Source organism: Tyto alba, unplaced genomic scaffold, assembly GCF_018691265.1.
Source record: "Tyto alba isolate M040663 unplaced genomic scaffold, T.alba_DEE_v4.0 Super-Scaffold_34, whole genome shotgun sequence".
NCBI classification, from domain to species: Eukaryota; Metazoa; Chordata; class Aves; order Strigiformes; family Tytonidae; genus Tyto; species Tyto alba.
The window spans coordinates 3,089,368-3,114,155 of record NW_024881309.1 but is presented as its reverse complement, the minus strand read 5'-3'; the positions used below and the strand labels follow the sequence as shown (position 1 = coordinate 3,114,155).

General features: G+C 46.6%; 1 protein-coding gene across 4 annotated transcripts in view; it reads left to right on the top strand.

Moving 5' to 3' along the window:
- DPYSL2 (dihydropyrimidinase like 2) overlaps positions 1–24,387 on the top strand; it is a 56,474-nt gene extending 32,087 nt beyond the window's left edge. For all 4 annotated transcript variants that reach the window (XM_032989968.2, XM_032989970.2, XM_032989969.2 and 1 more), the window contains 11 exons: positions 4,052–4,216; positions 5,322–5,383; positions 6,544–6,624; positions 7,512–7,580; positions 11,721–11,841; positions 15,334–15,490; positions 15,653–15,794; positions 16,007–16,177; positions 19,001–19,180; positions 20,626–20,791; positions 21,464–24,387. In XM_032989968.2, coding sequence (XP_032845859.1) covers positions 4,052–4,216; positions 5,322–5,383; positions 6,544–6,624; positions 7,512–7,580; positions 11,721–11,841; positions 15,334–15,490; positions 15,653–15,794; positions 16,007–16,177; positions 19,001–19,180; positions 20,626–20,791; positions 21,464–21,555 — 1,406 coding nt within the window. In that variant the 3' untranslated portion in view covers positions 21,556–24,387. The remainder of the gene's footprint in view (positions 1–4,051; positions 4,217–5,321; positions 5,384–6,543; positions 6,625–7,511; positions 7,581–11,720; positions 11,842–15,333; positions 15,491–15,652; positions 15,795–16,006; positions 16,178–19,000; positions 19,181–20,625; positions 20,792–21,463) is intronic.
- The last annotated feature ends 401 nt before the right edge of the window (positions 24,388–24,788 follow it).

The window sequence follows — 24,788 nt, the reverse complement described above, 5'->3', positions numbered from 1 at the left end:
AAATCTACAGAATGTTTTCTGTTCATAGCTGAGAAACCACTGTAATCCTAACCTTGGCTTTGCCATGTAACTTGCTGAGAGTGTATGTTAAATAAAGAGAAACATTAGGATTGGGCCTGAACTTCACTCTGATTCAGGGAGCCACTACAAGGACCACAAGCTATTTAATTCCTCCTTTGAAGGTTTCAGTACTGATGAAGTGATGCTTAAATGATCTTTCCCTGTTCTCTTTTTGTCTTCATTTTGTTTCTGTTTTTGGAGCAAGCTCTGAGCTTAAATTGAGCTGGCAACTTCCTTTTCAGACCTCAGCAGCTGACATCATTTGTACAGCAGTAATCAACAACAGGAAGAAAACATCTGGGCTTGGAAGCATGAAGAGATCAAGGCTGTAGTGGTCTAGAGAATAAAGGGGTGACAACAGTCTGTGCTACAACAGTTTGTCTTGAGTGCATCCTGCAGACGTGAGGCCGCTCCGGCGGCTGCAGGAACTGAACATTCCTGGTTTCTGAGATGAAGGAATGAAGGATGGGGCAGCAAGCTGTCGGCTTCCCTAGAGAGAAGTGGTTCAGTGAGGTCAGGACAGCACGCTGCTTTTCGCATGGGAAGCCTCCAGGGTAATCTCCACGGCTGGGTTTGCTGCGTGCTCCGGTGGGTCAGAAGACCTTGTGTCCGTGGTCCTGTGGTGGATCCATACCCAAGGGTCATCTTGGGAACCTAGGGCTGTGGGAATGCAGCGGATGGAGCTTTCAGCAGCTGTTTTGTACTGCTCTGAAGCACAGGGACCTTAAATAAAAAGCTTTTTGTTTTTCACTCTGAGCTCTTGAGCTGTGCCTGAGGAGTAGAAGAACTTCCTCTGAACTGCATGTGGGCGATTCCTACCCATACCAATGGGCAGAATTAGTTGCAATGCTCAGTTCTTTTAACAGCAGGCAGGAAATCAGTCTTGACTCTTCTCCTTTAAAGAATCTAGGCTCATTTTTACTTATTTGGGCTTCCAAAAACCCCAACCCTAGTATGTGGGGATGTAGGCCGTGGTCTTGCAATGTAGTTGGCCCCTTCCATTGTAACAAGGGATGGTAAAATTGAAGAGACGTTTGCATTTGTATCTGCATTACCTCTAGACTCGCACTTGGGGTTACATCCACCTTCCTCGTGTTTTATGTGCAGCATCACCTGTGACGACACAGCTTCCTTTCTGCTCCGGGGTGCCGTGTGTCAGGTGTAGCTGCTGAGCAGCTCCAGCTGCCCTCCAGAGCTTGGACCCCTGTCCAGGGGTGTCCCTGTCACTGTGACTACCCCACGGTGTGCTCTATCATGTTGCTCCTTCCCTGAGGCTCTTTGGACTAGTTAAATCACAGGCTTTTGAAGGTTCTTGGCTTACCTCGCACATTCAGGCCGCCTTCTTGCTGACTTCTTCAACATTAATATAATGAAGTGGTTGATCAGTAATATTTGCCTGGCAGAAAGCTGCTATGGAAACAAATGGTGTTCTATTTTGATGGGGATGATGGGTGATTTGGCTATCGGTGAGCTCAAGGGAGCTGCTATGAGATGTGTCGGCAGTGCAGCTTCCATATGAGATATTCCTAATCCCCAGAGCTGACTTTCATGCACATATGCACCGCTACCTTCATCCCTTATCCTTATTGTAACCAGCTGTGGTTTGACTTTGTCAAAGATCTGATAGAGCCCTCTTACCCCCTCTCCCACTCCCTCCACAAACTCCCATTAGTCATACTTGGGCAGCGCATGAAATAAGATGGTGATAAAGCTCTGATCCTAGACACCAGAGTCATTCCGAGGGGCTCCATGCTGGGCTGTGAAGACTCCACTGTTAACCCCTTGGTGCCTCCAGGGAGAATTTCCCAGTGCCCGTAAGTCATGTGTCATCCTGGGGTTGATAGAGCTCTTAGGGCACGTTTAGTTTTATGTGGAGATGGGTTTGTTACTCTGACGTGTCAGAGATTAAATGGGCTTTCTAATTAGTCAGTTGGCTGAGGAAGACAGCTCTTTTGTTAAGGCAGTTGCCATTTGTGAAAACATGGGTTTTCCCTGTATCCCACTGGTAACACAGAGCGAATGTTATTTTTCTCCTTGTTGTTCATAGTATTTAAGCTAAAGATTAACTTTGGCAGAGTGATAAGGGGCTACGTACTGGCCAAAAAACAATTTAGTCTGGAAGGTTTCTGACCACTGGGGAGGAAGAGATCATGGAACAGAAATTAGATGATTTTTTAAAAAAACAGGACAGTTTATTGTCTGGTTAGATTTGGGTTGCTTTTCTTGGGGGTGGTGAAAAGCACATCCTTGACCTGATGCCAGTCATTAGGAAAATTTCAGTGCTTTCACTCATAGCGTAGATTTCTCTGGGCAGGACACTGCTGTCTGAGTGGATGAAGGCCACCAGCCCCTCCTGAACCCCTAAACCACTGCTGGTTAAAGCTGCAGCTGTACTGCCCATGTATCAGCAAAGAACTGTACATCACATCCTTCCCTCTGCAGGCTAGTGTGATACTTAGAGGCGCGAACACAGGCCTTTTGGAAAAGCACAAAAATTTTAACCACTGTTTTGCTCTCTGTCACGTAGTCGCCTTTGCAAAAGGGAGAGTGGTTGGGCAGAGCTTGGCAGGAAGGGTGGTTGTTTTGGGTAATCCTCTCGGCTTTCTGCAGTGTTTGGACATCTCAGATGGGGTAGACATCGTTACCGACTCGGGTGGCTGAAGCTTGTGGGTCGTTGAGGAGAGCTGTACCACTTTTGCAGCAGGTCGAGTGTTCCCAGGGTAAATACAGTTCTTAAGGCAGTGCAAAGCCAGTAAATCTAGGCTGATGTGTCTGCGTGGGGGTGAAGCAAAGCTTTGGACTTCACTGAGAGCGAGTAGGGCCCAAGGACTTTGTCTCTTATCCCAGTTGTGATTTAGAGCTAACTACTGAGCTGATGGCAGCCCAGATACTCATTAATAAAGTTAAAAATAAAACTACTTGGTTTTCTGTGCTGATAATTGAAGCAACTTCTTATATTTTTGTGTTATTTGATGTAAAACCAAGCCAGGGCTCTCCTCCTCCCCAACAGTGCCTGCCCAGTTTGTGACCCCCAAAGTCCCACAGGCTTTTCCTACTCTCTCAGCAGCAGTTCAGTTTCTGAGATGCTGGCTTGCTTCTTTTATTTCACCGCGTCTAGTGAAGAACTTAAAGATCCCTTGTATTCAAATAAAAATTTGAATGCTAGTCGGAATTACTGGGAGGAGCACTAAACCTTCAGGTCCAAATCTTTTTTGTGACCCTTTGAGGCTGTTCCGCATCTGTAGCACTGGTGGAGTGTTGTGGAACTGCCTATGGACCCAGTTTCTTCTGGACCTAATGTGTTGGGCTAGAAGGAGGATCAGACTGAGCAGATGCCAGAGGCAAGCAGGACTGTCTTGTTGTCAGGAGGTGTCTGTCCAGCCATGACAGACTGCTGGTCCTGCTTCTCCCAGTCCTCACTGGCACGCCGTCTCTGGAAGGTGCTCTTGGCTGGGATGAATAGCACATAGCAGCTCTGATCCATGCGTGGTGTCCTTGGTTGTCACTGCATACCTGCCAGCAGTAACACGTCTTTGCACTCTTTGGACACCTTTTCTAGCATGTCCAGAGGCACAGAGGCACTTCTTGGACATGAGGTGCTGACTACTGAAAGCTGCTGACTGATGCTCACAGGGAATCTTGCCCGTGTCATTGTTTATTTGTCATCAAACAGAGGAGTGGTGTTTATAGAGCTCTCTGCAGTGGTTTGTGTTTGCTGCCCTAGGAGTTTCATTTGCTCCATTCACAAACAATTGCAGTCAACAGGCTGTAGCAGTTGAACTATTTCCTTCAGCTTCTGCTCTGTAATCAGCTTCCTGGATGCATTCTCACACGTGGGGCTTTAGAAACCAGGTTTTTCAAGCACAAATATTTTAAGGGGAAGGGGATGTCTTGTTTTTGCGGCAGCCTCTGCAAAGCCTGCTTTCTGTCTTATATGTCCAGGAGAGCTACTGTGCCAGCCATTTACCAATGCTTTGGTTGTCTTTCCCAGTTGATCATGTGGTTCCTGAGCCAGGAACCAGTTTGCTGACTGCATTCGACCAGTGGCGAGAATGGGCAGACAGCAAATCCTGCTGCGACTACTCTCTGCATGTGGATATCACCGAGTGGCATAAAGGTGTCCAGGAGGAGATGGAAGCTCTGGTTAAAGATCATGGTAAGTTCAGTTACTGAAAGTTCAGGGAAACTTTTCCCCTCCTTATTTTTTGGGACCGACTCCCCTAATTTTTAGGACTGGCTTTTGCGCATGATTTGACTCTTTAAATTCCAGTAAAGCTGTTTTGGGCCCATTCTGGCTTCTTGTGAAGGTTTGGGCAGTCACTGCTGTCGAGGGCTCGGGGAGATGGTACACGCTGGTGTCGCTGCAGTGTGTTAGCTGGGTGAGCACTGGTTTTTGCAGAGGTGAATCTCTTGCTGCTGCCATGCAGAAGGAGCACCTTTGTTCAGTGGAGGCCCTTTGGTTTTCATTAGTGCAGGAGGCTGATAGCTTCAGCCATTAAACTGTTGTAAACAAGGGAAGAATTAAGCCCAGGAGCAACAATCCCGCACTGGTTGCTAAAAGTGGAGAAGAGCTGAATCAAATGACCTCATAGGTTTTTCCCCTCTTTAATTTCCTTGACGTTTCATCCTTAGGCTAGAGTAATTTTCCATCCTGTTTGTAGTTTAAAAACCCCAACCTTTTACATCCTAATGAGCACTTTCCCACACATGCTGGGTAAGAGCTTTCACTGGTTCAGAAGGCAGGAGAGGGAAAGCTGACGTGGGAGCACTCCCTGTGCCTTGGTCAGTCCGAACACAGTGCAGGAGGGCGCGCTGACAGACACAGATTTTCCATCCCTCTGGCAAGAGGGAGGGAGGCAGCCAGGCCCTGTCTCTGCTTTTGTCTGTGATGCATTTTGCTTATACTTTTTACTCAGCCTCCTATAATCCTGAATCCACAGAAGCATTCTTATTTCAGAGTTAAGTGGGGTTTTGCTGTCCCCACGGCTGCAGTGTTCTGTTTTTACCCATTGTGTTATTAAATGCCACTGGCTTCATGGTGTGATCTGTTGAGAGCGCGTGTGTCAGTGTGCACGCACGTGTGCATACACATTTCACAGCAGATTGAAGTAATTTATTTGTCTACCCATCATTACTGCTTGCCAGGGGGGGCTGATTCAGGGGGACGTCCTCTCTCTACAAAAAAATGGTGTGTTTCATAGCTTTATCTGTGCCTGCAATTTATATGTCAAAGATAATTCCTTTCGCTCTCTTCCTACCAGGTGTGAACTCCTTCTTGGTTTACATGGCTTTCAAAGATCGCTTTCAGCTAACTGATTCTCAGGTAGGAAGGCTTAATGTTCACATGCTTCTGTCACTGCAAGCTGCGCGTTAGTCACATACAAGGGTTTAAATTCAGTACACTGGGATCTGACATTCTCTTGCGGTTTCAATCTTTGTGTGTGTAACAGTACCTAAGGTTTGCAACAGTACCCAGAGCTCTGGTTTGAAGATTATTTTTTTAATAAAAAAACCCCCAACCAACAGCAAACCCTGAAAGGCTTGGCTGGGCAAAGCAGTGGCAAAACCCTCATTTTGGGAGATCGAAGGTTTTATTCCAGCTCCTTTGGTGTGGAAGCAGTGGCAATTTTATAAATTGCTGCTTTATGCCTAGGCGCAGGGCAGGACAGTGAGATCTCTGGCTTAACTACTCTGTGTGTTTATAAGCTGAAACTGATCCTGCTCCAGAAGTGGGTTTCTGGCTTTAGCGTTAGAATTGCTGGGACCTTAAAAAGGAATTGCTCTCCCATTTGCTCTTCTGGTGGATACGTTTGGGTACATTTAATTGTTGAGATGGGCAGTTTATATTTCTAAATGTGGTGGGAGGAGAGGAATGCCTGGGAGTCATTCGGAGCAGTGTAGGAGGCAGTGGTGTATGACAGTTATCTCTAATGACCCTGGTAAGCATTTTAATGAGTGGCCATTGACGGAGCCGGCGTCAGCTGTGGGTTATTCAACCTGAGCCCTCTCAGACTGGTTACTGGAGTGGGAAATCACACCGCTCCTGTTCCAGGCAGTGAGAGGGGTAGGTGCAGGTTCTGCATGAAAATCAGATGGTTTTTTTTTTTCATGCCCGGCACCAGTAAATGAAGGCATGAAACAGGTACAACTCCGTGAGCTCTTTAAAATCACTCCAGATATAGGCCTGTGCAGTTGCTGTTTCTTCCTCCAGTGTGGTAAATGCACCAAACCTGGCTTTTGATTAGTGCTGCTTTGCCATATCAGTAGCATCTGACTGTACAGATTGGGAAATTCACTTATAGGCAGGAAAATGGATCATATCTATCCAGCAAACTACATCTTACATTTCTTAATGCTGTTCTTTCTCTCTTACATTCTGCAAAATTCTGTATGCTGAAGGAGTCTGGAGTGTATACTTTATAATAGGTGTGTGCCTGAGTGTACACTCAGGGGATATTGTAATGTGTGTTTTCTGTCTTCCAGATATATGAGGTCCTGAGTGTTATCCGGGATATTGGCGCAACAGCTCAAGTGCATGCTGAGAATGGTGACATCATTGCTGAGGTATGTTATGTTTATTCCGTGGATTATTAACTTCAAAATGCTGGGAGGGATTTAAACTCTCATTCCTTCTTTGCAAACAGAAAATCATCAAGACTTATAAAAGCATGGCATAGCTGTATCAAAGATGCGAGCAGAGCTGTATGTACATCCAATTTTAGCCCCTTCATTGGCACTGATAAAGCAGGTTTTTGTGGCAGCTTTCAGTTTGTGGTGGATATTGGCCATCTCTGCCTTTCTCCCCGTAAGTGAAAGACTGTGTCTGAGTGTGAGTGTCACTGTGTACAATAAAACGTTCTGTGGTAACTAAGACAAGGAGGAGTGAGAAGGTAATAGCGCCTGGGATGCTGATGTTGGGGATCTGTTCTTCCTTTAAACAGCAACAAAAAAGAAATGTTAATAACGTATTTGGGTTTAATCTGATCTCCAGCTCATTCTATACGTTATGTCTCAAGCATGCAAAACTTGGTGTTGCAGAGGATTTCTGCATTATGTGACTGAGGAAGAGACCACCTGAGTCTTTGAGCACGGTTGCTGGGTGATTTTTTTCATGAGATACTGTTTTGCCACATCTTAGAGCTTATTTTATAGACACAAATGAAAAGTGAAAGTTGATGGGCTATGAACCCAGTGTGAAGCAAATCAAAATCAAAGGTTTCCCTGACCTCCTGCGAACAAATCAGCAAGGGTTTTGTGAGCTCTGGTTATTCTCAGCAAGGGAAGTTGGACAGGACTGGTTGTAAGGCCCTGAAGTAAAGCCCCATGTGATTATTAGCTGGCACAGATGCCTGCAATTTCACCTGTACCTCTTTCAAACAGCTGTGTTTGCCTGGAGAAAAAAATGCATGTTGTTTTAAATCTTTTTCCTCTCTTTTTCCTCTCTGCTTCAGGAGCAGCAAAGGATCCTGGAACTGGGGATCACAGGCCCTGAAGGGCATGTGTTGAGCAGACCTGAAGAGGTGAGGACTTTATTACCTTTGCATTTACTCCCTCAGTTTATAACATTCCTGCATTGCCATCAAGTACTTCATATTGGGATGAATGTGGCTGGAAACATGATTTCATCCTGGCTGTAAAAATTATATGCTGCACGGGGTAAGGGAAGATGCTAAGACATTTCTAGGAACTAACTAGTAACTAATCCCTTCTAGAGACTAACGGCTATGGGTGCTTATGAGGAATTGAGGAGCCCCCTCAGCTCAGTACTGGAGAAGGGGGTATGTCCAGGGAGTAATTCATCCAGCCTAAGATTTGACACACCTTCTGGAAGAGCTTGTCTGTTAATTATTGGAGATAGTCTACAAAGGCTCTGCTCCCACATCAGGTATCTAAAGTGAGGTGAGATGTGTTTGAACCACAGAGCTCATGATAAGCACTCAAGACACAGAGAGCTTTTGGTACTCAGCACATCTTCAGTTCATCCCTTTGGTAGCCCAAACTGGACTGCTGCATTAGGAGATGTAGAAAACATTGAACCTGAAGCACAGGTAGAGCACAATCTACCTGAATCACCAATTCCTTGATTCAACTGCTGCGCATGAACGCTTCAAGGTATAGTTAACCTCCATACTTCCCCACTGATTTCTCTAGGGTCAAGCACCTCAGACCTCCTCAATCCATCTAAGTCTTTAAAATAAATCTCAAAAGTAAGAAAGAACCTTAAAACTTTGCTTTGCAGGTTGGTTCCCATTGCATCCTTCATTTCCAGTCTCTCAGTACCTCTAAGCTAGACATCTCACCGTGGCATGCTGGGTTTCTGAAGTCCATCCATTATGTACAAGCAGTTCTTTTTGTTCCTCCGAGATCTTGGGGCTTCACTGACTGCCAGATGTGGGAGCTGGAAGCTGGGTGTGTGAGATCATCCACACGTGCCCCTCATGCTCCCTCTCTATTTCCTCCCCTTGGTTCAGACAAGCAGCATCCAGAGACATTTCAGCAGGAATATAAATCATTCAGTTACTTCATGCAGAAGTAGGGGAAAAAACTGCTCAACTTGGGCAGTATGTGAATCCTCACAGAATTCGTGTTTGGCTCTGGGAGCTGAGATTTTTTGCTTCCTGAAAGTTGTGAGCAAACACTTGCACTGAGCTTTCCACCCACCCGCTCACCCCTGCATTTTTTTTAAACATATTTTTTGGTTAGCATCAGGAGAGCAGGAACAGATGCTGACATGGCACTTGGAGCTCATCTGTGGAGCACCCCTAAACTCTTGTTGACTTCAAAGAAAGGGTGCTCCTTACCTTAAAGGATCTGGCCATCGAACTAACCAAGTCTTGTCTGGCTACTTCAAAGCTCATCCTTGGTGGAGCAGGAGCTTTAAAGTGTGAACTGTGTGGTTCCCTGGCTTGGTTGGTTTGTTAATCTGTGCAGACATGTGTTCTTTCTCAGTGTAGCAAGGAAGGCTGCCTGAGGACACGTGGCTGCCTCAAATGAGGATCAGTAAAGCCTGTTCCCAGTGTCACTGGGCAGCCTCTGCAGCTGAACTCAGCTGTGCTGTCTGCCCAGAGTGTGGAAGCATTTGGTCCAAAATTCTCCTCCTTGAAAGTCATAGGAAACAGAGCAGGAAACGATGTCATCTGGTTCCCTCCCCTCCTTTTCTCCAACGCAGGAGTGACTTTATGTTTTTAAAAGCATACAACTCCCTTTAAGCTGGCTGATGATAAAGGCCAGATTCTGAGGGTGGCAGCAGGTCCATAATTCCTGCTGACCAGTAGGAGCGAATGTTCCTCACTATCCCTCTGGGGTGCTGTTAACACTAGAATTGGCTTTTCATGCTGCCCTTGCAGAGTGTAAAGCCTGTCCTAAGGACTTTACGATGGTTGTCATCTTACTGAAGAGCTGCTTAATTCAGACCTCCGTCTACAGCAAACTAGCAGGAGTTGTTGAACAAGTCTAAAATATTTATTAAATCAAAACGCCCACTTAAGTCGGTGAGACTTACATCAGTGTGAAGCATTCAGGGCCTAGCCATGTGTGTTTGTGTCTTACTTGGAGTGTACACATTTTTTGAATTCGCAGGTTGAGCGGAAGGCATGAATTAAGGCTTAAGTTTCAGGGCTGACTCATGGGTTTAGCTTGCTCACTTCAGTAACCTGGGTTGAGCCAAGGTGACAGTATTCAACACGTTGTTCCGGCCAGCAAAGGCAGCCTTAAGACACCGCCATCCCAAGTCAGCATCACCCATCACTTTCTGGAGAACTCTCTCCCTCATAGTTCAGATCATTCTGTGATGACTTTTCAGAGCGATCCATCATTTTTTGTTTTTATTTTAGCCACAAAAACGCTGAAAGCACAAGCAGGCCAAGTGCTCCAGGAAATGTCTTGTCTTTTTTTCCAAGAGAACTGCTGTGCTAGGGCTTCTAATGCATACTGGTAATTGCAAACATTCCCCTTTGGACTAGTCGCTGGGTTATTGTTATGTGCCTGTCACCATAGCATCTGGGCACAAGGCATGAATTCAGCAGCCTTGTTCTCTTCTGTGCGGAAAATATTCTCCTCCTGTTTAGCTGTTGCTCAAATGCCTTTTAGTTAAAAGTCCGGAGATGCCTGTTGTTTTATTCCTGCTTTGCAAGTGGGGAAGCTAAGGCACGGCTTGGAAACGTAACTTCCAAGTGCTGCAGTGACAGAGCTGTGTGCAGGCCTGCTTCAGGCGGGCGGTTTGCAAACTGATGCCATTGCCCCGCAGCACTGGCCCGCCCGAGCTCTCTCCTTGTCTCTCAGGAGGGACAAGTATGCTTTTCTTGGCTCTTCCTCTCAGCCTCTGTCTTCCTCGCAAGTGCTGCTGGCTGTAGCATACTCGAGTCAAAGGTCCTGGAATAAACACCCTCCCTTGCAGCCTTTTCCATTTGTATGGGGCAGCTGGGCCAGGAAACGTCCCCTTCTGTACATCACCCTGCCTGGGGAGGTTAGTCACACGCCTTGGCGTGGTGACAGGCTAGGGCTTTAACCCTTTTGTCACTAGAGACCAGCCGACTGGGTCTGGGGGGCTGGTTTTCTTGTAAAGACTCCCAGCTGTTGTTGTGTTGTTTTCCTGAGCAGTGCAGCTGCAAGCAGAGCAGCGTTACACGCGGTGGCTTTGTCAGTGTGAGCAGAGCTGTTCTGGGCACTTGGACATTGCTCTGGTGAATATGCAGTTTTCTAAGCTGATGGGTCCCTAATCTCAGGTATTTATTTTGGTGGTCCAGGAAGTGCTAGGAGCCAGCAGTCAGCGCGTTCCAGTTCTGGGACTGATGATGATTTACAGCTCTTGGCCTGCGACAAGTCACTGTAGAGCAGATTTTCAAAAGTGCTGAGTGTGTGCCAACCCCGCTGGAGTCCACGGGAGGTGCTGGTAGCCTCTTGCATTTGGGAATCAGGTGGCTGATTGCTCTGTGTTTCAGTGTCCTCTCTCGTTCGCTTGGAAAATGCCTGTGGTATCGCAGGCTCAGTTCTCCATGGTAGCAGGCACTATGAGCATTACCCCGCTGTTAAATCTGTCATCTGAACTGCTTTGACTAGGATGTGTGATCTGTAAAAGTCTGCAGACTGATGACGTTCATTCTGAGGCTGTAGTTATAAAGTGACCCTCAGTCTTGCTGAGGTTATCTCTTTACATAGGCAAGAAAAAGTAGCTGATTTATGGGGTGGTTCACACACTGTCAGATCGCAAGCCAGATATTGTAGTGGAGGGTACAATTTAGGAGGCTTGTTTGCAAACGTGGCTTACCAGAGTATGTGGCTACAGCATCTCTTCCGCGTGGGCTGGAACATGAATAGTTTCGTTGAGTCAACATTTAGTTGCTTATTTTTGTCTAGGTTAAAGAAGAGACTTAATCATTCTGACCTTGAGCACCTGGCATGTTATTTTAGGACTTAGTCTGCTTGCAGAGAAACTTTGAAGCAACCTGGGAGAAAAGGTAGTAATGAGAGGGGACTACAGCTTGATGTCGTTTTAATTATTGTGATTACACTGTACATTTTTCTGGCTCAGAATCGGAGAGTTGGAAAGTCATGTTGGCCCTGCACACCCTGTTTTCCTGTGAAAGCAGAGGCTGTGACCCTCTGAAGGTGAATGCTAACGTGTGAGCTCTTACTAACTTGCTGCTGACTTTGTTTCTCAGGTGGAGGCAGAGGCTGTGAACCGGGCAATAACCATCGCCAACCAAACCAACTGCCCCCTTTATATCACCAAGGTGATGAGCAAAAGTGCCGCTGATGTCATTGCTCAGGCCAGGAAAAAGGGTAAGTTATTTCCCTTGGATGGAAGCACCCTATTAGCTCATGCAGTTCAACTCCTTGCCAACATAAGCTTCATCCCTACAGGAAAGGTTTCTTTTTCCAGTGTTATTGCCCAGGCTCTTTTTTAAAAGGCCCCGAGCAACTCCTTCTGTCTCATCTGCCACAGGCACGTATTCAGGGGTCATATCAGTGCCAGGAGCTGTTTCTTCTGCTCAGCCCAGAGCCTCTTTCATCCTACCACATTGAGCCACGCACCTTCGTGTTATCACAGAGTAATTCCGTGCTGTCCCCATTTAATGAATCTCCCTGGCAATTGCAAACTGTGTCCTCCTTCCAGCTGCTGTGGTCTTTCCTTGGGGGTTTCTGCTGAGCTGCTTCCTGGGGTCAGAAGCGATTCCAAGAGTCCCGACAGAGGTCTTGACTCACAAGCCCTGCTGGATTTAGCTGGAGTAGCCAAAGAGGTTACTGATTCCAGCTATCCACTGTGCTCCCTGCTTGTGAAATAGCTACTGCTCATGTGCTGTAACTCACAGCCTGGCATCCGAATGGGAACTGGGATCAGGAGGCTGGGTTAGGCTGGGAATTGCAATCGGCTCTGATGACTCTGCCTGAGGATGCTGCAAGAAGCAAGACTCAGACCTGCCGTGGATGCTGCTGCCTTGTGTTTCTCCCTAGCTGGGGTCTGTGAGGGAGCTGCGCTGCTCTGAGCAGTGGAGTAGCGTCCCCCGAGTCCTGACCCAGCTGTCTCGCCCCCAAGAAGCAAGGGTTACAAAGCACAGTGAGTGCCTGTCTCCCTGCTTTATTCTGTGACTAAACCCTTCATTTCTATTTAAAGCAGCTCGGGATGGGTGAGTAAGCAGGAGGGATGATTTTCCCCCTTCTTTCCTCAGAAGGGTTGGATTTAATTTGATGCCGTCTAAATAAGCCTGAATGGATATACAAATGACATCACTTTCCATCTGGGTGTTTGATGTGAGAAGAGCTAATTTCCTACCGCAGCAAACAGATCTGTTTGTGTACTGGCTCTGAAGTATTTTGGTCCCATGATTCCTGTTAAATGAGTTCAGAGCTGGTGAGGAGGACTGATTTCCAAGGCATTTCCTTCTGTTCGTGGTGTGGAAGCAGCTCAAGTTGCCTGGGATAAACCTTCCTCTCCTAGCTCCATTAGTGGAGATCCTGCTGAAATGAGAAGATGTGTTGACATGGCAAAGTGGCTGCATGTTGCATTACCCCAGAAAACAACTTGATGTCATTGTGCAACTCAATCCTAGAAGCCCAAGGAGGTGTATCTTCCTTTTTCTAGGTGATGTATTGGAGACACGCACCACAGAGATGGAGCATCAACAAAAACACCTTCTGGCTGTGCTCGCTGTCCCCTGAGACCACTAGCTGGCAAGCAGAGAGGGGCATTGGGATGAGGGACCATACACTTATATTGCAAAAGCCATAAAACACAGCCTGACTTGGGTGGATGTTACCCTGCCTGTGAAAGGTGCTGGGGTTGTCCCAGATGACCGATCCACAAGGATTCACTTTACTTAGCCTCCTGAGTGAACTGGCATATGCAGTTTTCATTCAGATTGCGTTTTCTCCTTATAAGGAGAATTCGGGGTATAAATGGCATGCCATTCTCTGTTCCTTTATTTAAATAATTCAATTTAAATGCTGTGCAGTTACCCAACTGGGTAGCCCAGGAGGGCCACACACATTAGCCTTGCCCTCCCAAGCAACAGAGGAAACATAACTGAAGACTATCCAAGGCAAAAACAAAACAGAATTGATTTGCTAAATGGAAAAGGACGAATGTTATTTAAAGCCAGATGTTCCCAGTGGCATTTGCATGGAGGAGATTCCCTGCAGACTCTTGTCGTTGGCAGATCTGGGAGCTCAAAACATCGCTCCCTGCAGAACAATCCTCCCAATGTGTTGGCCTACAACAGGCCTCCCATTAATAGCCAGCGTGTGTTTTGCCTTGTTCTGATTTCGTAACCCTACTTGTGGCAAGTGATGTCAGACGGCCTCTTCCTCTGCTGGTGGATCCCCTCTGACAAAGGCTGTTCCTGCACCTCCTGTTTCAGTGTGGTCCTGGAAGCAGCGTGAAGCCAGTTAATTCATCGTTCTGCCTCAGTTAGTGCACTCTTTCCCAGCCAGCTCGAGAGCCTATGGATAGAACAGTAGCTCAGACAGTATGGTGAAAGAAAGATCATATTTTTTCCACTCTGAATGGTGAGGTGTGTAAGACCCTGCTGACCAATTCTGGGGTTGCCTTTGCCAGTCTTCTCTGTTGGAAGTATTTAGGGTTAGTATTTTAGTTACCCACGTCTTTTGCAGGCAGATAGAAACAGATGAAGTGTCGGGGCTCAGAAGCCAGATGGGTAAGCACTTAACAGAGATTTCGGGGAGGTTGCATTTGGTGAGCAGATCTGTGGGGCTACCAGCTAGCACCGCTTTTGAAGTTGCAGCATCTTGCATCTGCTTGGTGTGCAGATGTTGCTGGTGCCTTCCAGCTTGCGAAGTATCGCGGCCTTAAGGGTCCTCTGTTCCTTCATGTGGTTCCAAAAATGTTAATGAAGAGGAAGGATGCACTGGTGGTTAGCACACTGGACAGAGAGTCAGAAGATCCAATTTCATTTCCTAGTTCTGCCAGAGATTTTCCATGTACCTTTGGGGGAAGCACTTTGTTTCCCTGAGCTGCATTTGTGAACCAGAAACACCGATATTTCCTCTGTGATGGGCTTTCTCTGTAGGCAGGAACCTTTCCTAATAGGAGTTTTCTCTTATCTGATCTGTGCACAGAGCCTGCTCCAAGAAACCCAGCCTTATTAGATCTTTAAAACATACACATTTATAAAAATATTGCAAGCGCTGTTTTTTTCATTCTTCCACATCCCTTTTAGATCAGACTGGATCTCCTCACACTCCTGCAGTTCCCCTCAGCCTCCTTCATAAGGCTCTTGGCCCAGGATACAATACAGTGAATCTTTAGAGTGATCCTTTCAAGCACAATTAATCAGTGCCAACCTCAGCAATTATCCCCATTTTGCTGCTGCAAGCTCTTATAAGTAACAATATCTTTATTTTTAACTCAGATATTTAGTTGTTTGGATACTTAGTCTGATTTAGTTGTTTGGATACTTAGTCTGAGAGACTGATTTTTGGAAAATGCTCTGTGTTTCTTTAGAGATCTCAAGGCAGGCATGTAAATGTAAGGGTTTGCTTGTGAGAACGTGCCCCTAGTAACATAATACAGTTTCTGAAGAGCATTGATCGGGCTGGGAGTTTGATGATGTCTGATCATGTGGTTATGCAGGCCAGTGAATTCAGTCCCACGCTGTGTCTCTGTGATCACATACTTAAGGGGAGGTACCGTCGTGCGATGCTGGCGTGACGTACTGGACTTGTCTTTTCAGAAGGATGCTTTATGCCTGGAAGCCAGGCTAGAGATGCATGTTGCTGGGTGCTCACAGTGGATTTGTCTGTATTCCTGTCCTGTAGGCACTGTGGTGTATGGAGAGCCCATCACAGCCAGCTTGGGTACCGATGGATCTCATTACTGGAGCAAGAATTGGGCTAAGGCAGCAGCTTTTGTTACTTCCCCACCACTGAGCCCTGACCCAACCACTCCTGATTTTCTCAACTCGCTACTGTCCTGGTGAGTAGAGCTCTTTGTGTTTGTACAACACGTGCTTCGTCATGAGACAAGTGCATGATAAAAACAATAGTTGTTGTTGCCAGTCAGCAAAAGGCTCTTTTACCTTTAGGATTAAACCCGTGACAATAAAATATCTTAATTATCAAACATTGCCTTTTCCAGTGGAGACCTCCAAGTTACTGGCAGTGCCCACTGCACCTTCAACACTGCTCAGAAAGCTGTCGGGAAGGACAACTTTACCCTGATCCCCGAGGGAACCAATGGGACTGAAGAGAGGATGTCCATCATCTGGGATAAGGCTGTGGTATGTCACACATGTCATGGGCTGCAATGAGACATTCAGAGCTGGAAGAGCTGCAGCAGTGTGTTATCTCCCCCTAGACGCTTGTTATGGTCCTTCCACTTGAGGTTTTTGCCCCCACAGAGATCATTGGGAATCTGCTGTGCTGCCAGCTATTTGCTTTTTGGAGTGGTCCTCGCCTGGGTAATGCAGTGACTCCTTTTGTCTTTCCCCAGGTGACTGGCAAGATGGATGAGAACCAGTTTGTCGCTGTGACCAGCACAAATGCAGCTAAAATCTTTAACCTGTACCCGCGGAAGGGGCGTATTGCAGTGGGCTCGGATGCTGATCTGGTTATCTGGGATCCTGACAGTGTCAAGACAATCTCCGCCAAGACTCATAACATAGTAAGGATATTTTCTACGATGTGAGCTCTGCTGCTCATTTCCTCCCCTCTTCCTTCAGTGCCAGACTGTGCTGCCAAGAGCTAGAGCTCATGACAACTCAGGGCTTTGTTTTTTTTGATGCCTCAAGCCCTCTCTGGTCTTACACCCTGTACAGCTCAGTTGTGTGAGCAGAAGGGAGGATGACCGGGTTCAAATCTGAAATCACGTGAAATACCCAGAGATTCCCCTCGGAGCAAAGAAATTGTCTGCTCTTTCTGAGTGCTGGTTGCTTGGATCTGAGCACACAGAAAGCTCTTTACATCTCCTAAAATACCAAAAGGCCTTTTATCACAATGTGTCATTTATGACCTTCTGGCTCACTAGCAGTGGGAATGTGAACTGCCCCGTTTCTGGTTGGGGCCAGTGAAGCTTCTCAGCTCGCGGACACCTTTGCTGGAGATCTGCTCCAGAGCAAGGAGTCCGGGTGGATTTACATCACATACTGATCTGGCACATGTGTGTGGAGTCACACACAGACATGATTTTGATCACCCCAGTGTTCACTGGCCCAAGGCAGCACCCAGACTAACCAGACCTCCCCTTGTTTCATCTGCAGCTTTGTGGTGGCACTGTTAGAGGTGCTGCTTGCTTGTGGCCCAGCGCTGTGTCCCATATCTTATACCTGCCTCCTACAGCGAAAAAAGCTGTCCCACCCTGAGGGAAACTGCAGAATGGTCCCAGGGCAAAGGGCTGGTTGGAGCCTCCCTGTGACATTCGAGCACTGTCTCAGAGAAAGCAACCACTGTTTGCGTTTGTTGACAACTTGTTTCACTGCTGGCGATGAACCTATGGAATGTTTCCCTGGAAAAAAACTCCTTGTTCTTTTTTCCGTGAATGCTTTCATTCACTCTGGAGCTGAAGGAGCAAAATTTTCTTCCACACTTGGATCCCTGGGCACATTCACAAAGAAACTTTTTTTAAAGGTTTGGTTCACTTCCCTGTGATTTAACTCCGTGTCAGAATTGGTCGCAGATGGCCTGGATTCATCCTGCCTGTACTTAGACTTTGGACAGAGGCAGCCAGACTCAGAAGTTTGGTCGCTTCAGTCACCTTAGAGGTGCTTCCAGAATCCTCACACCTCCAGTGTGAAGAGGAATGACTTATGAGGAGGGAGCCCAGGGACATACTGCTGTTAGGTGCCAAACGTAGTGATCTGAACCTGGCTTTGTGCTTCTGAATGGCTCAGAGAGCTGGAGGTGGCTTTCTGGATGGAGTATTTGAAAGTCATTGGCATTTAATGGCTGTTGTCTTTAGGAAATGAGTTGGACTCTTTACATTTCCTAACACAAAACTCAGAGACTTTATCTTTTGTGGATATGCTCCAGTACAATCAGGATTGACTCCGTGATTTTGCCACAGATCTGAGCTAGGCTGAAGGAGAACCAGATCCACCGTGGAGCGGCCATTCAGAAATACTTTATACACTAAGAACTGCAGATCCCCCTGAAACTCTTGCACCGTGTAAGAGGCCTCAGCACTCAACGATCAGCTATTGCCAAAGGCTGCATCTTAAATTGTGCCAAGACTATGGAGGATGGAGTGCTCTCCTTTTCCAGTGGTTTGTTTAGAGCTCAAAGGGCTATCTAAGAAATCGCAGCTTTTTTTCTTACATGTCCAGCTCCAGCCTCTTTCCCGGTCTTTGCGTCGCCTGTTATACCTGGCATTACACCTGCTGGGGTGGGTTTTTGTGCCTCACTGCACGTGTGCATTGTGTTAGAGGAGAAACTGATACGAGTGATGCCTTTAGAGTCAAGGCATCCGAGTTTGGTCAAGTATAAAACAAAAGCCCCTTTGAAAGTCAGGCAGAGCAGTTGCTGCGACACAGGGAGACGTAGTGATTATGTGGCATCAGATGATTGTTACTTTTTTTAAATGCTAGAGCAACATATGGTATTTTCCAAGAATTCACACCGCTCTTGCCACTGTCTGGCAAGGAAACATTAGGAGCTAGAGAGGGAGATAGTGTTGTTCTTGGAACCAGCCTAATTCATAAGCTTCTAACCAAGCCTCCTCCTTTGCCACCACAACTTTTTTTCAGACTGGACCTGGTTTAGTGACGGTTTAACCGCCATTCTAGTTAATTGTAAATCTGCAGTCAAGCCTACCCATATTTATAACACACTTCAAGAGCAAACTCCATTATTAACTCAGTAAAAATGACCTGGATTTGTCTCAGAGATGGTCACTAGAGTAACAGTCCCTAAATAACACGGTGGTTGTGCATCTCATTCCAGGATGCTTCATAGCTGAGATGTTCACCAGTGATTCCTTTAAAGCTTGCCTTTTTTTTTTTGTGGTGTAAAGTTTCCAATCCCGTTAATTGAAGATGAGCAATCCCATTAGAGTATAACAAGATTGTCTTGGCTCCTGATCCGTCAACCAAAACACTGGTTTGAAATACAGCTTTTCAAAATTATCATTATTTGTAGTATGAAACAGATAAAACTCTATTTGGATCCTAAACCCTCTGCAGTTTGGCAGAGATAGGCACCTAAATGCATTTAAACAGGTGGGCTTTCTCATCTGAAACTGTATTTCATCTTTATGAATCTTGTTGCAATGGAAATTTTGCATGAGTAGATCCTTAGTAAATTTAGACTGATAATACAGCCCGGCCTTTCTGTTAAACCACAGCATGTACAACTCAGGTAAATGCTGTTGAGTTTGCTTCTGTCTGTCCTTAAAATTTTGGCAAGTAGCATGACTGGCGATTGCTAATTAAAGCACAGCAGGCTTTGCTGGGATGCATATGTTTGCCTGACGTTGTCTTTCCGTTTGTTCCAGTCTCTGGAGTACAATATCTTTGAAGGCATGGAGTGCCGTGGGTCTCCCCTGGTGGTTATCAGCCAGGGGAAGATCGTGCTGGAGGATGGGAATCTCCATGTCACTGAGGGATCTGGACGGTATATCCCCAGGAAACCGTTCCCCGACTTCGTTTACAAGCGCATCAAAGCCAGGAGCAGGGTGAGTATAAATGGTTGGATGCACGTTGGTTCCCTCGCTGAAACTCCTGAGTTAAAGTGGGTGGAAAACAGATGCTGTCCCCTGGCTCGCAGGCACACGCTTCTGCAACAGAAAATGCTCCCTGGATAGGAGCCATATTTATCTCATTCCTCTCCCATTTTTGCTATTCACTTGAGTCATTGCAGGAATATGCTTTGGCTTGAGCTGGGGTTTGCTGCAAATTTTCTGCTCTTCGATTCTTCTCGGGTTTGGGACACCTAGACAGAGCAGGTGTCCAGGAAGTGTCCAGTTTGGACAGGAGTCAATCTGCAAATAACCCAGCAGGCTTCTCCTGTCACAGAAATACCAAGAGAAGTTACTGATAGCATTTATATATCAAACCTTTCAGCAACAATTTAGAACTCTAGTTTTTTTTATAGATATATTATGCTGCTTTCCCTTCTGTCAGATATGATCAGATGCTCTTGTCTGGTGACTGGTGAGTCACTGGAACGGCCTACTGACTGTTTAAAAGTGAGAATATTCTATTTTTAAGAGGCTAAAATGGTTGGAAAAGTGTTTTTAGAAAATCCACACATTCAAACCAGAAACAGCCTTTTGATACGCCATTAATTGGTAAAAACTGACAGGGAAGATGACACTGAACTCAGCTGCAACTTAGTTACTGAGAATTTAAGAAGTTTACTTCTAGATGAAGTCAGATTTATGAGGAGAAAAGTGTTTTGATATTCGAAGTGTTGCCCCCTCCTGGACAAAACCAGATCTGTGTTAGTTCGGCTGAGCATAGGTAATCTTCACGTTTCTTGCAAATGATCTTTCCTTAATTGTTCTTTTGAGGGAATTTCAAGTTAGCGAAATTACAACCCCAAATAACTTAGCACTGCAGAGAACAGATCCGTGGTTTCTGTTGTGTTCTGGCCTCCCGCAGAAATACGCGTCTGACCTATAAATCCAATTGGGCAGCATCTCGACCGGAATAATTGCATTTAACCCAATCTAAAGCTCCCGAGCTGGCGGTGTGGAGCTAGCCTGGCTCCTCTTTATGCAGACCTGCCTCAGTCTCAGCAGTGTTTTGCTTTTTGGGGCTGGGTGATAAGTTTCATTTGAGAGTTGTCAGGAGCCTTTAATGGGACAGCAGGTAAGTTGAGCTCATTAAAGGACCGAACTGGGGTGCCGGGGTCAGCCTGGCTGTCTTCTGTAGGCTGCTCACACCAGCTGGCAACTAGCTGGAGCCGCAGCAGCGCGGCGCGCGTTTCGTTTTGTCCGTGCTGCTTCAGAGGCCAGCCACCACCCGCGGGTCGGCACGGGGGAGATGATGGACGCTTTCAGATCCTCCTGCAGATCTTGAACCGTGTGTCGTTGGATTAGCAGCACCTGGCCAGCTGTTTAGTTCTGGTCCGAAGGCTGTCCGGGCCCTGAAGGCTGCCTGCTTCTGTGTTTTGCAGCTGGCCGAGCTGCGGGGTGTGCCTCGAGGCCTCTACGACGGCCCCGTCTGCGAAGTGTCGGTGACACCGAAGACTGTCACACCCGCATCTTCAGCTAAAACGTCTCCTGCCAAACAGCAGGCCCCGCCCGTGAGGAACCTGCACCAGTCTGGATTCAGCTTGTCTGGTACGTACTTTTATGGGGCTAAATGGCTTTTGAAATCATGGCTTGTTTACACTCCCATACTCCGAATTAATTCTGCTGAAATTGGAAGGCAATGAGAGAGAGCGTGACGTGTTTTTAGCTTGGAGGTTATCCCTTTAGAACGGAAGAAGATCAATATAAGAGCTATCGTCAAGTCCTGCTTATTTTCATGCCGTGGCATGAATGCTGAGTGTCCCACTGCGTTCCGGGCTCGGTCCTCAGCTGGGTGTCTGAAGAGGGCAGATGGCACCAACTTCAGCAGAGCTTTGCCAGCTGAGGCCAGCTGTGGAGCTGGGGTGTGGCAGATTGGATTTCTCAGCATGGCGTTTCAGTGCAATGAGGGAAAACTGTCAAAAGGAATAAAAAGGCTCGTTAAGGGAAAACCACTCAGCCAGCTCCTATCTGTGCAGGGCTGGGCGGCTCAGGTGATCGTTAATGCAGAACAGGTTTCAGCAGAATTAAGGCACTGGAGGTTGGGAGGGGCTCTTCCTCCGGAGGTGATGCGCTGTGGTGTACACGGTTGGAGCCTGGCCTAAGAGGGCTCGACGGGTCTCGGTGCAGCCGTGCTCTCCGGACCCCCCTGTCCTGCAGCCCGCTCCTCGGGGCCTCTCGCCGGCCCCGGGGGGACCTGACAGTTGCTTCTCTCCCCCGCAGGGGCACAGATCGATGACAACATCCCACGCCGCACGACTCAGCGCATCGTGGCACCGCCCGGCGGACGCGCCAACATCACCAGTTTGGGCTAAGGACCGGCCCCGTCTGTGCCCGCCTGGCAGACCGGGCACGGGGGCACCCGGAGACCCTTTTCTGATCCTTTTAGAGCCTGTGACAGTTACTGCGGGCAACCAGTGAGGGGGGGCTGAAGTAAGGCGCCTCCTTCAGTCCCCTCAGATTCCCTCCTCATCTTCACCAACCCCTCTCACTTCCCCCCTCAGCCCCTACACATTTAAAGAAATAAACCCTGTTTTGACACCTCTGACATGCAAAAGTAAATGTAAAGAGGATGTTTGAGATATGTGGCCTCTGTCCCATTCAGCATCTTTCTTTTAATAAAGGAAGGATAAAGTGAATTTCCCGGGAGCTGCCTTTAAGACACACACAAAAAAGGAATAAATAAATAATAAATGTAAAAAAAACCCTTTTTTTTTTTTTTTTTTTTTTTTTTTTTTGGTCTTTTTTTAATGTCAAGCAGAAGAGTAGTTCAAGGGTTTTAAACTGGATATTCTGTAGGGTTCTGTGTTCCAGCAGAATAGCTAGGCAAGCACGGAGGGACACGAATCCCAGCCTGTCTGTAACCATTCCCCAGCACCGCCTTTGAGGTCACTGAATAGCTGTCTGCTGCCAAGAGAGAGAAACAGGACCCAGCACTAGGAATTGACAAAGCACATCGCACCCAGCCATCGGGTGAGCTAGAATCGTTGGGGACTTTGGTTCTGTTGGTTTGTTTTTTCTTTTTTTTTTTTTTTCCTTCTGGATTTTGCTGCAAATTAGGTCCTCGAGGAAACTTTTTTTTTTTTTTTGATGTTTCTGTGTGTGTGTGTGTGTGTTTTTAATATGTTTGTATCATTGTGTTTACGAAGCCTTATCTGAGAACTGGGATTCTCCCTGTTCTTTCTGGTCCTTCCCAAACCTCATTCAAGTTCCAGACTCCCGCCAGTGTCACTGCCACTGCCACCCTGGTACTTCAGGTGCTCCTCGGTTGCATCATTCCAGCCACCGCTTGCCACTTAGCTGCAATGGGAGGTCGTGGAGCAGGTTGATAAGCTATGATCTTCATTTCAGTGTACTAGATCTTGAGCTGGTGCAAACAAAGGGGCTGGGTACCAGCTGAGGAGCTGGGACGGAGCCTCCTGCGAGGTTTTTAGCAGTCAGTTTGTCTTCTGTTCCTGGAGGTGGAAATCGATAAGCAGGGGGCCATGAGCCAAGAGCACCATGTTGCTTTGTAAGTTTTCTGGAGCAGCCGTGTTCCCCCTTCCTGGCCATCGATGAGTGGTTGTTTAAAACTTGATGAGAGTTTATCTTTGGCTCTCGTCGAAAGGCTGGTCGGCTGAGTGTGTGCCCGAGCATCTGTGGCGGTTCCAATTCGAGTCCAGATGCCCAGCTGTTGAAACTGGGAGCCTCGGAGCAGCTCGATGGGTCAACAGCAGCTGAGAATCTCTTGTACATGGTGCGAATTTCACGGGCACCCTTTCCTTCAGGAATCTGCCTCTGTGCAAATATTCATGAGAAGGCCTGGTGGCTCCCCACCCTTCCTCAGATGCCTGCTGGCTCAGATTTGAGAAACCAGAGGCCACGAGTGGTCCTTAAATGAGTTTAGGAGCCCCAGCTTCTGTGACAGTTAGCAGGATCTAGGCATGTAGCTATTTTCTGGGATGGGAGGTCTTTTAGCCCTTGTATTGGAGGCTTGCTATTTGCAGGACATGGAGAATAAATCTGCATCATTAGATTCCCACTTAAGCTCAGCTGGAGGGCTCGGCAGTCCCGAGGGCTTGGCCTGTCTCTTAGCACAGAGAGCTTTTCTACCCGCAGTTAGCACAGCGTTACCTCCACTGTCTGTCTGCCCTGGCACTTAGCTGCATCTTCTGCTTTCCCTTCTATTTGTACTTTGCCACGTGCATCGATCTTGTTTTTCCATCTTCGTGAGCATTTTCTTCAATGGTGTTTACAGGTTCTTTTAGGGAAAAAACTATATATATGAAGGCTGTTAAGAAACAAGTACCAAATTTTTTGTTACGAAGTATCAATGCTGGGATTTGCAAAGAATCTGGAAGCTGCTTAGGTACCCAAACCCTCCCAGCTTCAGCACCTAATTCCTTCAGGCCCTTTTGAACACAAAAGTTAAAAACATTGCCATATTCATCCATGCATTTTGCATTTAGGTTTAACTCTTGGGTCTTTTAGTTTTGCATAAAAGATTTTGCACTTTGTTTGTTAAGTAATCCGTGAACTTAATATATATTGCAGCTATTTTCATTTTTTTTCACCTGTATGTTAAAATCAATTAGAACGAGTTGGGGAGAAAAAAAAAAAGAATTGCGAATCCGTTTCAATTCTACGAAACACTTGCGGCTCTTCAGTATTCACTTAAGTCTTCCTTTTTTTTTTTCCTTCACACTGACTCATGATGACTTTTTAGTTTTAATTTGTTCTTCAAAAGGAAAAAAAAAATCACAAAAAAAGATTTTTGCAGGCTATGTAAGCATGTTTTTTCCTGTGAGAGCTCGTCCACTTTGTGTCTGTTTAATGAATGTCATATGTAAATGCTTAAAGAAAAAAAAAGACGATGACTTAATTAATTAATTAACCGCAGTGACTTGAAGCTCTAAAAATAAAAAAAAAAAGTAGGAATTAATACTAGCTGGATTTAACCCTTGGATTTGTGATTGTGAACCATGAGTGGAGGAGCTGTAAGTGCTAAAGCTGATCATGTGTGTAGACAAAAAGAAGTACTGATATTTGACCATTGTCTCAATGGCAAAAAACCCCACCCCAACCCCAAGTCTTGTGTTTTATTCCTTAAGAACTCTGTGTTATATTACCATGGGAACTCCTAATAAAGACAAAATGTTGTTGTTTCACTAGGTGCATCTGTGTCTCAAGGCGATACGTGTTCCGTGTAACTGCGTACCTTGGCTGGTGCCTTCAACAGTTAAAAGCTGAGCTCTGAAATCGCTGCACGTAGGCAGCGTGGTCCTGCGTAGGAGTGAGAGGTCCAGTAGCAGAGCTGAAGATAAGGTCCCATGGTTCCTTGGAGGATGGTGATGATAAAGAGGAATCAATGGCCCACAGTGTAATTTCCTTTAGAGAAAAGCGAGCCTCTTCTTGGGGCAGTTGTCTGTTTAAAACGGTATTCGGCAAAGCAGAGACATTTGCCTGAAAAATCCTGGCTCCGCATTGCAGAGATCGCTGATGAAATGTGAGCAAAAGCAGCTAAAAGTATTGGCATAGCTCTCAGCCCTCCAATGTGTTTCTACTTGGA